This window comes from Dermacentor albipictus, chromosome 3, assembly GCF_038994185.2.
Source record: "Dermacentor albipictus isolate Rhodes 1998 colony chromosome 3, USDA_Dalb.pri_finalv2, whole genome shotgun sequence".
Lineage (NCBI taxonomy): Eukaryota > Metazoa > Arthropoda > Arachnida > Ixodida > Ixodidae > Dermacentor > Dermacentor albipictus.
The window spans coordinates 1,327,606-1,342,872 of record NC_091823.1 but is presented as its reverse complement, the minus strand read 5'-3'; the positions used below and the strand labels follow the sequence as shown (position 1 = coordinate 1,342,872).

At 48.1% G+C, this 15,267-nt stretch overlaps 1 protein-coding gene across 4 annotated transcripts in view; it reads left to right on the top strand.

Moving 5' to 3' along the window:
• Positions 1 to 15,234, top strand: part of LOC135919922 (gastrula zinc finger protein XlCGF49.1-like) — a 53,902-nt gene extending 38,668 nt beyond the window's left edge. For all 4 annotated transcript variants that reach the window (XM_065453937.2, XM_070534935.1, XM_070534936.1 and 1 more), the window contains one exon: positions 14,068 to 15,234. In XM_065453937.2, the coding sequence (XP_065310009.1) occupies positions 14,100 to 14,726 (627 nt within the window). In that variant the 5' untranslated portion in view covers positions 14,068 to 14,099 and the 3' untranslated portion in view covers positions 14,727 to 15,234. The remainder of the gene's footprint in view (positions 1 to 14,067) is intronic.
• The last annotated feature ends 33 nt before the right edge of the window (positions 15,235 to 15,267 follow it).

Sequence of the window (15,267 nt, the reverse complement as noted above, 5' to 3'; positions counted from 1 at the left end):
GGAGGCCAATCAGGACGCCTCTCGGTAACACTTGCTCAAGCGGTGAATCAAGCCGGGGAGAAAAGAAGCACGGTTTGCGCGGCACACCACAGAACACCTATACAAACTTAGAAAAGGGAAACTATGCCTTCCACAGTGCAACGGAAATAAGCGTAGCGGTGGCGTCGTGACGTCGCGTAGCGGTGGCGTCGTATGCGACCACAGATGGCGCTGTACAACAGGAAACGGAAACGGGGTTTTGCACAGTATGGCCGCTTTACCAGGTGTTCTGTGGTAGGGTGGCTAGAATGGCAGTGGCAGTAAAGCCACCCTATCTGTGGCTTTACTGGGTTTCTGGCTGCTGCGCCTCGATCCTGCTCCCGCCAGCTTGGTTGCTGTGTGGCAAACGTAGCGCCTACATATATAAATATGTGTATCGGTGAGTCATATCGAGTTAAGGCACACTCTTAACTGACTTTTAAGTGCATCCCGAGCGGTTTTTCGTTTATTACGCCGCCATTACCCCGAGTTGTGCCGCCGCGCTCCAGCTGTTGCATTTCGTGTAGGGCTACTGACAGAATGCGGTTTCCAGGTGCCACGATGGCCTCGACTGGAATAAACGCACACGACACCAAAGATTGAGTAAGCCTGCAAATATTTTATTTGCATTTTACAAATACAACAAAAAGCACACGTCTACGCATCCACACAAACGCGGTTATATAGTCAAAAATATAGTCAAGAAATGGCTCATTAACAAGGGTAGCACAAACACACAAGAAAGAAGACCTAAGCTACAAAACGTACGGTCGGCTGCTAAGTATAATAATTTCCCTGTCACCGCGTGTCACTTTTATACAGCATCCTTACAGCACTACCAGGCCGGGTAGTTTGGCGGAAAGAACGCAACAGCTTACGGCCGTCAGCTGCCTCTTCTTTACGGGTGTCATAATTATCCTAATCTGTGCATCAACGTCGTGCAACTCCGCATACAGGTATCTGTATCTGAACCATATGCGCCAGCTTAATACATGTGTAGTGAAATTATGATAACCACTGCGTTTTATCGAACATGTATTGGTTTTGCAAATGCGCATCACAGCTGACGGAACGACATACTGTAAGTGAAGCACAGGAGAACAAGGACAAAAGGAGGATACAACACTTGAAGAAGAAATGAAGAAATATTTATTAGGCGTACAGCAAACAAGCGATGACGGAGAACACATAATGATGCATCGGCTGTTCTGCGACTACGGTTTGCGTACTTACGGTATTATTAAGATCAAAGACATATAAACGTACCTTCAAGCGTACTCCCTCAACCTCCGCCGCATTCATTATGATAATCAACGCCTAAACGAAATGAGGCACTATTTTTTGCAAGAGTAGATCTCTTCATAGCAAGTCTATGTAATGACTCACAGACGAAACCAGCATGCTTTTCGAAAACGTTTTACCGCCGTAGTATTCGAACGCCAACGGCCAGGAAACACATCGATACCGATAGGCTGTCGGTGGTTAATCAAGTACAAAAACCTTGACGCTATGACTAAAAAGCAGCTTCAACAATCAAATTTTAAAAGAATCAACTGTCTATTTGCCTGAGGTAAAAAAAACATCCTTAGACACCTCGATTGTTTATGTCAATGGTTTGTGTAAAGTAAAAAATTCAGCATGTTCAGCGCCCCTTGCAGAAAAAGCACAAATTAAAGTATGCGACAAAATTACAGTAGCTCCACTTGCGCGCTTACGCTGAAACGCGCCTCAATTGATTTTTCGCCCTCTGTGGCCATTTGTTGAACTTGAGAGTGTGCGGGGCCTGGGGAAACTAGCTCCGGCGCGCTAGCCGTGTCCACCATGTTGCCGTTATCGCGGTGGTTCCTGGAGATCGAGCAAAGCACAACGCCCGATCTGGGGGACGAGGCGTGGGAAGGTACCTCGATCCCCACACGGACAGCCAATTATTTATGCGAACACCCCCTGATATGCTTCGGCGAGCCCGAGCCCACGAGCCGCCTTGCTTCCAGCTTTGGTGTCCCCATTGCCGCTTTGGTGTCCTGGAGGCGCCGCCAATAAGTCCCCGTTGGCGCTTTGGTTTCCTGGAGGCGCTGTCAATAATGCCAAATAATGACGCGCTGTTACAATTAGTAAAAAACACGATTGAATAAATATAGATACGTCCAGCCGCCAACTTGTGCCGCTAAGTTCAGCACTACCGCGCCCCGCGACTTCTGAAACAACAGTCAGGACTTCGCCTCTGAAGGTGCAATTATAGTGACCTAGATAGGGGTAGTTGCACGAGGGCGATCTGTGCGCCGAGGCCGTTTGCACGGAAAGCCGCCAGATGTCGCTGCTGATCCTTTCACCGCAATAGGGATTAGTAAGAGGCGATTGGAGGACTGGTGGAAGGAAAGTAGGGAAACGACAAAAGACGGAGACGTACAAAGCACAGTTCGCAATAGGGGCTCAGAAAATTCGGGCGTGGTAGTTCATGGTATTTTTTTTATTTTTTCATTGTTTAACCTAGGTAGGACATTAGGCAGTATAATAGCAAGAGCTTGGTGGCGCAACCCACCGCCCCGTTCCAAATGGGACGCTCATAACATCCATCCATCCATCCATCCATCCATCCGTCCTGAACCGCTGTTGGCGCTGGTTCGGCGCGCTCATCGGAAGAGTACGATAGGTCCGAAGCGCATGCTTGGCTCCTGAATGCTTACATTCCTCACAACGTTAACAAAAAAAAGAATAAATAGTTTTGTCTATAGTGAATAAATTTGTCTCGGAAGCTCTGAGCAGTGAGATTTTAGCTACAAAGCTGGCTACACGAAACTTGAAGGAACTACATGGATGTGCTCGGTATGAACGGGTATACATCAAAATGCGTCCGCCGAGGCCGCGATTGCAAAGAAATATTTCTGAAAGAATGTATGAAAACATTTTATTCGGGACAAAGCATTGCTACCAAACAAGCGGTAGTGCAAATCTAGGCATGATTTTGGCTTCTAGCGCGAAGTGAAACACGGACACAGAAAGGAGCAGACAGGACGAGCGCTAACTCTCAACTAAATTTTTATTGAAACGAAGAACATATATATAGGTGATTGCAAAAACCGTAGCATAAGAACATGACAAGGTAAAAAGCATCAGTTAAACATGTCAGTGGGTATGGAAGTCAAAGAACAAAAAATTATTTCAGATTAGTACACGTATTGCGAAGGTAGTGAAATTCGCAATCTAACAGAGACAACGAAGCATGACTGACGCAAGTGTCTCCTAATCTCTTTATGTGGAAAGCCTCGATAATTTCCCGCGTGGTTTGGCATCTGTGTCTAGACAGAATTTTCGTGTCTTCAAAGAAAGGTTTGCAACCACAATCGAAACAATGTGCAGCTAAATGTGATGCATTAGGGTTGTTTAGTGAATGTTTGTGTTCTTTTAGTCTAACGTTAATGCACCTACCACTCTGTCCAATGTAAGCTTTCCCACACTCGAGTGGAATCTCATAAACTATGCCCGTGTTGCAAGGCACTAAAGGGGACACATGTTTAACTCCGCAATCATCTTTTCTTTTTTTTGCCTTCCTGTTCAAGTCTCCTATTTATCAAAGGGCACATGTTAGCCAACTTGCGTGGGGCCGAGAAAACGGTACTGACGTCATACCTATTGGCCACATTCCTTAAACCATGGGATAATCTATGTAAGTAGTAGCCCTGGTAAGAAACAAGAAAAACAGAAAAAAGAAACAAAGTTTGCTGTAGTACCCTACATACATAGATTATCCCATGGTTTAAGGAATGTGGCCAATAGGTATGACGTCAGTACCGTTTTCTCGGCCCCACGCAAGTTGGCTAACATGTGCCCTTTGATAAATAGGAGACTTGAACAGGAAGGCAAAAAAAGAAAAGATGATTGCGGAGTTAAACATGTGTCCCCTTTAGTGCCTTGCAACACGGGCATAGTTTATCAGATTCCACTCGAGTGTGGGAAAGCTTACATTGGACAGAGTGGTAGATGCATTAACATTAGACTAAAAGAACACAAACATTCACTAAACAACCCTAATGCATCACATTTAGCTGCACATTGTTTCGATTGTGGTTGCAAACCTTTCTTTGAAGACACGAAAATTCTGTCTAGACACAGATGCCAAACCACGCGGGAAATTATCGAGGCTTTCCACATAAAGAGATTAGGAGACACTTGCGTCAGTCATGCTTCGTTGTCTCTGTTAGATTGCGAATTTCACTACCTTCGCAATACGTGTACTAATCTGAAATAATTTTTTGTTCTTTGACTTCCATACCCACTGACATGTTTAACTGATGCTTTTTACCTTGTCATGTTCTTATGCTACGGTTTTTGCAATCACCTATATATATGTTCTTCGTTTCAATAAAAATTTAGTTGAGAGTTAGCGCTCGTCCTGTCTGCTCCTTTCTGTGTCCGTGTTTCACTTCGCGCTAGAAGCCAAAATCATGTTACCGTACCAACTCGCCCAACTGTCTATCCTTTTGCAAATCTAGGCACCTAGGTCATCCTGCTCAGCTTGATGTGTTTAGCTCTCTAACGCTTTGCGCTTCTCGAGTAGTTTATACCCTTCACTAAATAGTGGAGACGCGTGAGGACATAGAAGGAAACAATTCTCACGCTTACTTCTTTCTTGTGAAGGTCGCATCCAACACGATTGGAGCAAAGAAAATAACTTTTTACAAGAGCCACAACATCGCAGATGCTGTTCGTGTGCAGTTCTGAAACGCTGAAACATTCTGTGAATATATTCTCGAGAGCTTCAATGAAGGAGTACAAGTGTTGTGACGGATACCAAAGTCCGCCCCAGTCACAGTGCTCAGTGTATTTTGAGGATAGCAGGTGTGCTCTGGCTTCTGTTCGTCTGACGAGAAGGAGCTGCTAACATGAGCAGCAGTAAAGTTTCAGGACGCATTTTCTTGCTACGTAGCCTGCTACATAGTATATTAGCCTCTGGTCACTCCTCTCTACTACTAATGATGAGTGGCTGGCGCGAGGAGCTTCTACTGTGGCTAGAGAGTTTTCAGCTTCTTCTAACCTCCCTTGAGAGAGCAGCTCATCAACGCTGTTTGGAGTAATGTTGGGAGTTTTGTCGTTCACACTGAGAAGTGCATTTATGATATTAGGGTTGCCATTTGCACCGTCCACACTCCTTGCCATGTTGTAAAATGACAAACAGTTTACTGTGATTAGAAACTGGTCTGGTGAGGGGTGGGCATTACAGCCGCTGGATTGGCGAAATGCCGAACATAGGATCTACAGGGTCGGTGCTGAGGCGAGCGGTCATCAAGTGCTTGAACCCTACATTCTCTGTCACGTACTTCATGAGAGACAATGTGCTAGCAATAGTGACTCTCAGTCCTGTCGCCGTAGAATCACTGAAGCCCACCCTTGTTAATGGTACCAGCTTCCCATTTGTTGAGATAAACGAGAAATTCATCTAAAGCGGCTGAAGTAGTCGAATCAGACCTCAAAGCTAAAATAAAATAAAACAGAAACAAAATACTCAAGTTAACTGGAATAGGTTCACTGGTGTACAATCACATCATAAATACAACTTACTCGTAGAACTTTTCCGTGGCCACTATTCTGCCGCATTTTCTTTCAACCTCTTTCTTGTAGAAAGACATAGCTCTCAGGACACTCGTTCCGAAAAGTTGAAAGGCATAAGATACTCTCATCTTTTCAAATGAGTTGCGGCTCAGGTGCGCTTCGGTAAATCCTCGGGGAGTTCAGAAGAAATGCTTCTCGAACGGGTTCCATTGTCACCTAAGAGAGCAATAGAACTGCATGTGTGATTATCTAAGATTCAACACCTCATAAGTGGCCTAACCGTAGCCTACAGTAATGCAAGTAAGTTAGTAATGCAAGTACAGCAAGTTATGCTAAGGCTTTTTTTTAAATCACAGTGTCATCTACATGCCTTTCCTTCCGAAGTGATGAATCCAGTCTTCAGAAGGCCGTTCCTCAGACACATTATGATATGAGGAAAATCAGATACGAAGTGCAATTTTCTCTCAGCATCAACTGGGTGATCAAATTTGCAGGTAATATTTTATGCGAAGCATATTACTAGAGCTCAACCCAGCTCCTCAGGCGCGGCGGTGTCGCCTTCAATACCACGTGACACCGTGACGTCACGACAGAGGAGAAACGGGGCTCCAACTCGCGCCGTCGCCTTCAAGGCTGGCCACGTGACACCGTGACGTCACGACAGAGGAGAAACGGGGCTCCAACTCGCGCCGTCGCTCGCGGCGTCGCGGCGGTATATAAGCAGCTGCGCTTGCCTCTGCTAGACACTCACGAGGTGAGATGCCTCCTGGAGACAGAGCTGCTCGTTGGAATGAGAAGCGAAGGTTGCGGCGTGCTACAGAGACTGTTTCTAGGTGGCTTTCCTACGGCGCAGCGACTACGCGCCCCGCATCGGACGCGGTGAGCGTCGAGCAACGCAGCGTTCGGCGCGACAACGAAATGTGCGCCTGAGCAAGCGCCGCACGCTTGAGCCGACGCCGACGACACCGGCTTTTCTGCGTCACGAGCTCCTTAACGCTGTCGCGTTAAAATAAAGGCTAGTATGCTTCGCATCCTGGGCTTAATCTTAGCTAAGCCACAGCCATTTTTTGATGATGCAGACACCCCGGCCAGCCTCCACATCCGCCTATTCCACGTGGCTCCATCACATGTGATATGGTCTACGAAGATGCCAGCTTTCTCCACAATAATGACGGCCTCAATCATTATCTTTAATAAAATGTCTCCTTTGACATTCCCTTTGGTTGCGAAGACGCCGATGATCAGGCTCCACTTCCCCACAAAAGGCACAAACATAATTATCGATCATTCAGTGGTCGCATTGCTGATACCTCTCTTGTGGCTTTGTGAAGTCACCAAGGTCGACAAAGCCTTGAATTTGACCCGACAGCTTGTGGGGCCGTGCCGGTCGGATCGGGCGATGAAAATGTTGCTCCGGTGTTTCCTTGCAGAACAGGAAAACGTACGACATTCAAGGCAATTCTTTCAGTCCGCAAGATATCAACGTTGTCAAGCGGCACAATTTCCACTTGCGAGTGGAGCCCGCGCTAGTGGTCGTGGTCTTGCCGATGTTGCGTTGTTGAAGGGGCACCGGTTCGTTGCATGCAGCAAAAATCTGCGCGAAAAAGACGAGCCAAGTTAGCCGCGTCTGCACCCTTGCTTGGCCCAGATATACTGGCTTTCAAGCATTAGATGAGCAACAAGAAGCTCGGCGAATTTCCAGCAGGCACAGGCGATGCCACAAGCGCAATCAAAGTGCCGGACTGTATAAGACTTCGTTTGAAGACGACGTTGTCGATACTATAATATCGATGTGCCCTTCAAAATCTTCCTTTACACAATACTTTGTTAAATACAATCCTTTTCTGTTGTAATGAAAGAACCATGTCCCTAAGAAACGCTTAGAAACACGGACCGCCTCAAGTACGGCGATTATGAGAGCAGCCAATCTGTTAGAAAAAGTCGCAGTGGCGACGCCTGGTGGCGTCAACAGAAAGAGGCACGCGCGCTCCTTCCTGGTCAGATCACTAGGACATTATTCTAGTACGCTATAGTTTTAGTATACCGTAATTAAGTGACACCAAGATACATGCTAAAATATAACGGGGTCATACTGCGCACGCGCAGAACGCTATATGAGCTTGGCACATGCGGTGCCTCCACTATTTTCGGAATTTAGCGAGAGACGCTAACGCTCGCAAAGCCGTACGGACGCTAAGAAATAGCGCTGTCAAACATGGCGCCACCCATGGCTCTCGCTTCACCGTGAATTCTCGTGATGACTACGCTCTCACTCTCGTTGATCGCCCGTAACTGTAGAAATGAGCTTTTACTTCTTCTAAACTGACCTGAAACGCTAGTTATGAGCGCGCATAGCGCATACAATTTCTGAGATCGTTCGCGATTCTGGCGTCCGTAGGCCTGACGAGACGCATCCGCATAGCAACAACAGAATGGTTGCTAATTGATTGTCTTGGCTTGCATACGTTTCTCACGAGGTGCGAGACGGCGTCCTGTCTTTTAACGTAACGTCCCGCGAAGGTGCTTGAGTTTAACGTACGTAAGGCGACAAACGCTATTCTAAAAGGGTCTGCTATCAAAAAATGCTCCTTTGACTACTCTTGACTAGATGGCGAGCCAATCAACTGAAGAAGACTACTCGCACCTAGATGGCGCGGTGAAGTTTTGCGCTTTGCGGCGCTTCGTGGCTTTACGCTGTACTAAAGGCCTATCGAATAGTTTCCCGCGGATCACGCTAACGCAAGCATTTAAGCTATACTAAAACTCTCTATAGACTGTTTTATTATGGGCGCCGCCATTTCGCGATCCCAGCGCCGTCTATCGTCCAGCGTCATGCTGATATGTGGGTACGTGCTGAAGGGTGCAGGTGAACGTGCTGTTGACTCGTGGCAAGTTTTCGTGTTTTCCCGAGAGATGTCAACAAGTTGTTTTGATTGGGAAACAGCGTGTCGTCACTAAGCTTTTAGCTTCGATATAGCCGCAATATGGAACGGTGCCGAACCTAGAGGCGCTCCCGCAGCTCTGCCCACGATGGAAATAAACGAGTCAAGTCTGGACATCGTCGATACGTAACGTACACATGTAACGGGTTATTACTGTGTGTCTAGCCTTGAACTCTATTAAGCTATCACTCAGGCGACAACACTCAGAGGTCTCTCCATGTGTCGCGCGGTGGGCCGCACCAGCTTACATCCGAATCCAGATCACTGCGAAGCTCGGAGGAAACGCGCTTTGCTAGCTTTCGTGCTCCTAAAACTTCGCCGTACGATTTTCTAAACATTATTTATCTGGCATCCGAACGCGTCTTTGTCGTGAGTAGAAATTGCTGTACTTTCAAAAGCATTAAGTTTTTGTCCAACGACTGGTGGTTTCAGGGAATTCCAGCTATTCAAGGACTTGGATAATTCTGCGCGAATTTAGAGGTTACGGAAATTCTTTCGTAGACGATCATGTGAAAATGGTATTCGTAATATACTTCCCTCTCATAAACATTGGATTCCCCCGCCACAGCGAGACAAATGTTTAGATTTATATATCCGAACGGTTCAGAGGGATATTCTTAACGCCTATAAAGGGCATGCGCCCTTTCGTCACTACCCATCTCGATTTGAAACCAGCGCCTTGGATCAGTTAAGCTCACGCCAAGACATTGTTATCAAACCAGCCTATAAAGAAGGAGCGATCGTAGTAATGAACCGCCAAGACAATGTCGATGAAGTGAATAGACAGTTATCTAACAGTGTGTTTTATCAAGCTCTTCCCAATGATCCCACCAGGGACGTCAAGGTTAAAGAAGCGCTTGTCGGAGACGAAAACACGTTCCAGTCTCTAATGCCACTCAGTCTAATAGCAGGTCGCTTCTTTTACCCAAAATTCAAAAGCCAGGGAACCCGGGACGTCCAATTGTTTCAGGCGTACACACTGTTACCGAGACTCTTTCTCGGTATGTAAACCAGCTAATTAAACTAATGTCCCCAACCTTCCCTTTTATATAAAAGACATTAACCATTTCTTAAGCGAAATACTAGACCTACCTATTCCCTCTGGTTCACTGCTTGTGACAATGTATGTCATATCCCTTTATACGAATATTCCGCATTCAGACGGCATTCGCGCTTTGTCCCTTGCCTATGAACAAGCTACAATTGGCAAGCCCATTAGCGTCCTCGCACTCAGCTCCATATTAAAACTCATACTGGAAATGAATAATTTTGAATTTAATGGTAGCCATTATGTAAAGGTCAGTGGTACTTCTATGGGAACAAGGATTGGGCCAAATTATGCCAAGATTTTTATGGGCATACTGAAAAGTGAATGTCTTGAGAACTGCACCCTAAAACATTTTACTATAGGCGTTTCATTGACGACGTGTTTCTGGTGTGGCCCCGTGGCCTCGTGGCGAATCGACACTGGTTAGCTTTATTGCTGCTTTCAATAGGGTTCACCCGAGCATTCAGTTTTCACAAAACCATTCAACTTCACAGATTGACTTCCTCGATGTTACAGTGTCAATAACCGGAAATAATCTGTCAACCAAATTTTACAAAAAGCCAATGGACAGGCGCCAATATCTGCATTTCCAAAGCAGCCACGTTCGACATTGTAAAACAGCTGTCCCCTATAACCAGGCACAGCGTTTTAGGCGTATATTCTCTGAATAAAAAACTCAGTGCCTTTCCACTCTGTGAAGAACGATGACCAGCGAAGCTGTGTATGTGGGCCCCTTAATGGCGAACTGTACCTCCGCCGCGAGTCGGCCCGGCATTGCACTATCTTCGGTATCGGCCCACGTATGGGGAGTGCTTAACGCCTGCTTCACCTCCGCCGCCGGTCGGCCCGGCATCGCACTATCTTCGGGATCGGCCCACGTATGGGGAGTGCTTAACGCCTGCTTCACCTCCGCCGCCGGTCGGCCCGGCATCGTACTATCTTCGGGATCGGCCCACGTATGGGGAGTGCTTAACGTCTGATTCACCTCCGCCGCCGGTCGGCCCGGCATCGCACTATCTTCGGGATCGGCCCACGTATGGGGAGTGCTTAACGCCTGCTTCACCTCCGCCGCCGGTCGGCCCGGCATCGTACTATCTTCGGGATCGGCCCACGTATGGGGAGTGCTTAACGTCTGATCCACCTCCGCCGCCGGTCGGCCCGGCATTGTACTATCTTCGGGATCAGCCCGCGTATGGGAAGTGCTTAACGCCTGCTTCACCTCCGCCGCGGGTCGGCCGGCATTTCACTATCTTCAGGATTGGCTCACGTACGGGGAGTGCTTAGCCTATGGGTAGATCTTTCCTTACCATGCCAACAACGGCGCGAAGATTTCCTTGGATGGTAGAGGTATACAGCTTTGCTGTAAAAGATTCCGATGCTAACTGCGCAGAGCTAGAGCGCACACTCGTGGACCGCGAGTAACATAAGAAAATTATTGATGACAATAAAACGAGCCAGTAACTTGAAAAGGAAAGATATTCTCGTGAAGTCAGAGCCGGCGGCGACCACTCCTGCAACTAACCTTATGTTGACGCACGCAGCGTCAATTCAGAATGTTTCCGCCATTCTCAAACTGCATCAAGATATTCTAGACCATAGTGAAAGACAACAATTTTTTTTTCCAGAGGCACCGCGAGTAGTGTACCAACGCCCAAGAAACGTTCGCGATTTGATAACCTCTTCCAAAATCGGCGCCCGCGTACCTGTAGTTTGTAGTCCATGCAGCAAGTGACGCTGTGAAGTATGCCCACATATGCTAACTACAATAACGGCGAAAAGCTCGGCTTCAAACTTCGCGCTCCGCATCAAAGGCAGCTTCAACTGCGACACGTCGAACGCCATTTGCTTGAGTGTGGTACGTGCCACCTATAAGATATTGGTCGAACAGAAATGCCGTTTAGAATTCGATTTAATAATCATCGTTCTCATGCAAAGCGTTTCCTACACCTTCCGCTGTGAAAACACCTATGTGCAACTGGACACTTTTCCGACGGTATTACAGTGACCATACTGGAATCTGGTTTTCCTTCCCACCATGATCGTTTAGTCCTCAAATCATTTGATATACAAGTTCAACGCTCTCTCTTGTGGTATTAACAAAAACATCGGAAAACAAACCTGCATCACTAATTTAGATTGAACAGTTTATATATATCTTACTTGTGCCCGTGGTCACGGTGGCCATTTGTACGAGGTTTTCCTATGTTGGAAAAGTTTAGATTTGTGCCCGGCGGCTGGCAGCTACAATTATGGCATAAGCTGCACGGGTCGCAGAATTACTGATGCTACATTTTAAGACGATAGAAAGCTTTGATTATATAATGCATGTTATACTGGTTTTTGTCCACGTGTGCGTTTTTAAATTCTTCATTCTGCTGCAGTGCGTTATACGGCGCTAGCCATATTCTTTTTCTCGTGTGCAGCTTCTGCTTTTTTGGCACCGCATGATTATGTGATTACATGTAGTGACGTTTCCTATCTGCTGTGTTTTCTAGAACTGCCCAGCTACATTTACTTTTTTTCACGATGTGCTCGCTTTGCATTTGTTTGACTAGGGCTTGATTATGTGCATGTTCGTGTCGGACAAAGTGATAAGTGTCTGGTGTCCAGATATATAACTGTGATGCGACTACACTGGAATTCACTTCGACGAAGGCCCGTCCTCCGGCCGAAACGTCAGAAAAACATATGCCATGACGACCGTCTTTTTTTTCTTTCCTTCCTTTAAAGTTATACCTTCGGGTCGTGCGCCATACCCTACGTCTTGTATATACATGATCACCAAGAAAGTGGCCCCCATTTCCTCAAAATACGAAATCTCAACTTTTTTAGCTACTGGAGGGAAAGTGTGCTAATGTAACTGTTATCTTGAAACAGCCTAAAAAAAAAGGACAGACAACTTTAGAAGTGACACATGCCGAAAGAAAAAAATTCAAGGCAGTGTTGTAATGTGATTGTAATTGCTCTGCACATTCGGCAGTGTCGTTTTCTTGTTAGCGCATGAAGCCCAAAACAAAACCACGAAACAAACCAGCCGGAAGATGGGACAAGACAACCGCTGCCCAAATGATTGGTCAACAACTCACCTAAACTGTCGACATACCTGAAGGTAATTTTCACCAACATACAAAGCCTGCAGTACTTGGTCCTCAGACTTCTGGCGCGCTATAACCTAAAGCTATTCTGAACTTTTCTATTTCAATTCTCCAATCAGCCCTCCATGATTGGTCAAAAAATGTTCGAGCCTCCCCCGCTTCGCCTGTCTGTCACGCGACGTCACGAAAACCGCGATAGCTCCCCATGTTATATGACATGGGCACACTGATTATGCATGATTACACCGAACAAAAGAGAAATGATTACTTCTGATTCGACGCCTTTTCGCCATTGGCACTCTGCTATTGGTCAAAAGATCTCGGGCTGCGCCGGTTTCGCCTATCTGTAAGGCCACGTCACAAAACCACGGAACTCACCGCGTCAAAGTTACGTGCACGCGTTAATGTTTTTTTTTCTGAATAGCCGGAAACTGCCCCGTTCCGAAAGGAATAAGATGACTGCCCACTGATCGATCAGGCACTGGCTACTCGCGCCTGCCGGAGAGCATGCGAGCACCAAGACGTAGACGGCTGTTTCATGACACACATGTCATGACCGATTATTTATGTTTTTCATGCACTCTTTTCATACATGTGCCGATTTTGGTACATGTCCATTGAGTTACCGAAACGACCGTGAGAGCACCAAGACGTAGGCGGCCAGATCGATACTGTCAAAGTGGCAAATGTTTTAAAACATTTTTACAAATTAAATGTGCGTTCTTGAGGCACAACAACTTTAAGCAGATAAAATTACGAACTTGCTTGAACAAAGGAAGCAATTTTGACAGTGGCGAGCATATGACCATGCGCTGAGAGGAAAACGACGAAGCCTGCAGTTTTTTATCACCAAAACATGTGCTGATGCTCACTGTGGTTATTTCATTCCGGTAGCAATTGCTTGGACACTCCAACTCCCCGTGGTGGCGTAGTGGCTAAGGCGTTGTGCTACTAAGCTCGAGAGCGCGGGACCGGCCGCATTTTCATGGAAATCCAAAAACGTACCGTGCATAGGCTGCACGTTAAAGAACTCCAAGTGGTCAAAATTAATACGGCGTCCCTCACTACGTCGTCGCTCATAATAAAATCGCGGTTTTGCCCCGTAATATCCCAGGTTTTGTATGGACACTGCAGGCGCATTTCCTGCGTGACCGTGATGTTGCGTGCAAAGAGCGCAAACATCGTGGCAGTGCGCCGTATGCTGTGTGTGAGCCGAGGACGGTGGCTCGATCTCGCAGAGGAGGAAGCGCGCCGTCTTCCATCGCGTGCAAGGGGGCGCGCCATAAAAATGGCGAACATTTTGATTAGGTCAACGGTGGTGCCAGTGAAAAGAGTACACTGGTTGATTGACACTCGGCATGCACTCCGGCGCACGAAAGCGGCTGCATGACTCATTGTCCCTTGTTCTGCACCGCAGGGTGCGGGCGCCACTGAGTCCAGCATGCGGCCATGAGCGAGGCGGCCGGCGGGGACCTGCCAGAGCCCTGGCTGCCGCCGCCCACCAACGGCGAGCCGCTGCGGCTGCCGCCGGTCTCGACGCTCATGCAGGCCAAGGACTGGGCCACGCCGCCGCCGCAGCCCGAGCTGCTGCTGCTGTCCTCCGAGGAGTCGTCCACGAGCGCCGCGCCCAGCCCGGCGCCCAGTGCGGCGCGGCCCTTCTTCCCGTGCGCGGTGTGCGGCAAGCAGCTGGCCTCGCGCAACGTGCACCAGCTGCACATGCGCTCGCACTCGGGCGAGAAGCCGTTCGGGTGCGGGCTGTGCGGCCACCGCTTCTCGCAGAAGACGTCGCTGACGCGCCACATGCGCTCGCACACGGGCGAGCGGCCCTTCCCGTGCGAGGTGTGCGGCAAGCGGTTCGCCGACAAGGAGCGCATCAAGATCCACATGCGCACGCACACGGGCGAGAAACCGTTCGGCTGTCACGTGTGCGGCAAGGCCTTCTCACAAAAGTCCACCGTCAAGCGGCACATGAGCGTCCACACGGGCGAGAAGCCCTTCGGCTGCCCCGTGTGCGGCAAGGGCTTCGCCAACCGCGGCAACCTCAACGCCCACGCCAAGACGCACCACCAGAGCTGAGAACGGCTCTTACTTAACGAGGCCCATATCACAGCGCTGCATGTTTTAACCCTTTATTGTTGTTGTTGCTGCTGCCGCCGCCAGCTACGTGCATTGTTGAGAGCGCGCTTATTTATCACTGGTTAGAGAGAGCCTTTATTTATACCTCTGTTGGGCATTAGCTGGCTGGGCCAGCCGACTGTAGGAATCTCGCCGAGAAGAATCTCTTTAGGGCATTATTACTTCGACATTCCAGGGGTTTGGGGGGACACCACTAGTCAACCGCGGGGTCTGCTCAAAGTCCTGTGTGGCCACCCGTAGAAGCCTCTGCGTAGCCTCCGTAGCGTAGTCTATCCGTCCAGGCAGGGCGGTGGCGCGCCGGCCCATTCGGCGGCGCATTCTGTGCTGCATCATGTATCGCTGTGCCTTCCGTTTCCACGGCTGCGAGCAACGGTGGTGGTACCTGTTGAAAGAAGCGTTCTGTTTTTGTTACGCTTTTAGAAGAATAAATTTCATTTTTCAGACTCTCTGTACCGGTGGCTTCTGCGCGCATGCACAGTGT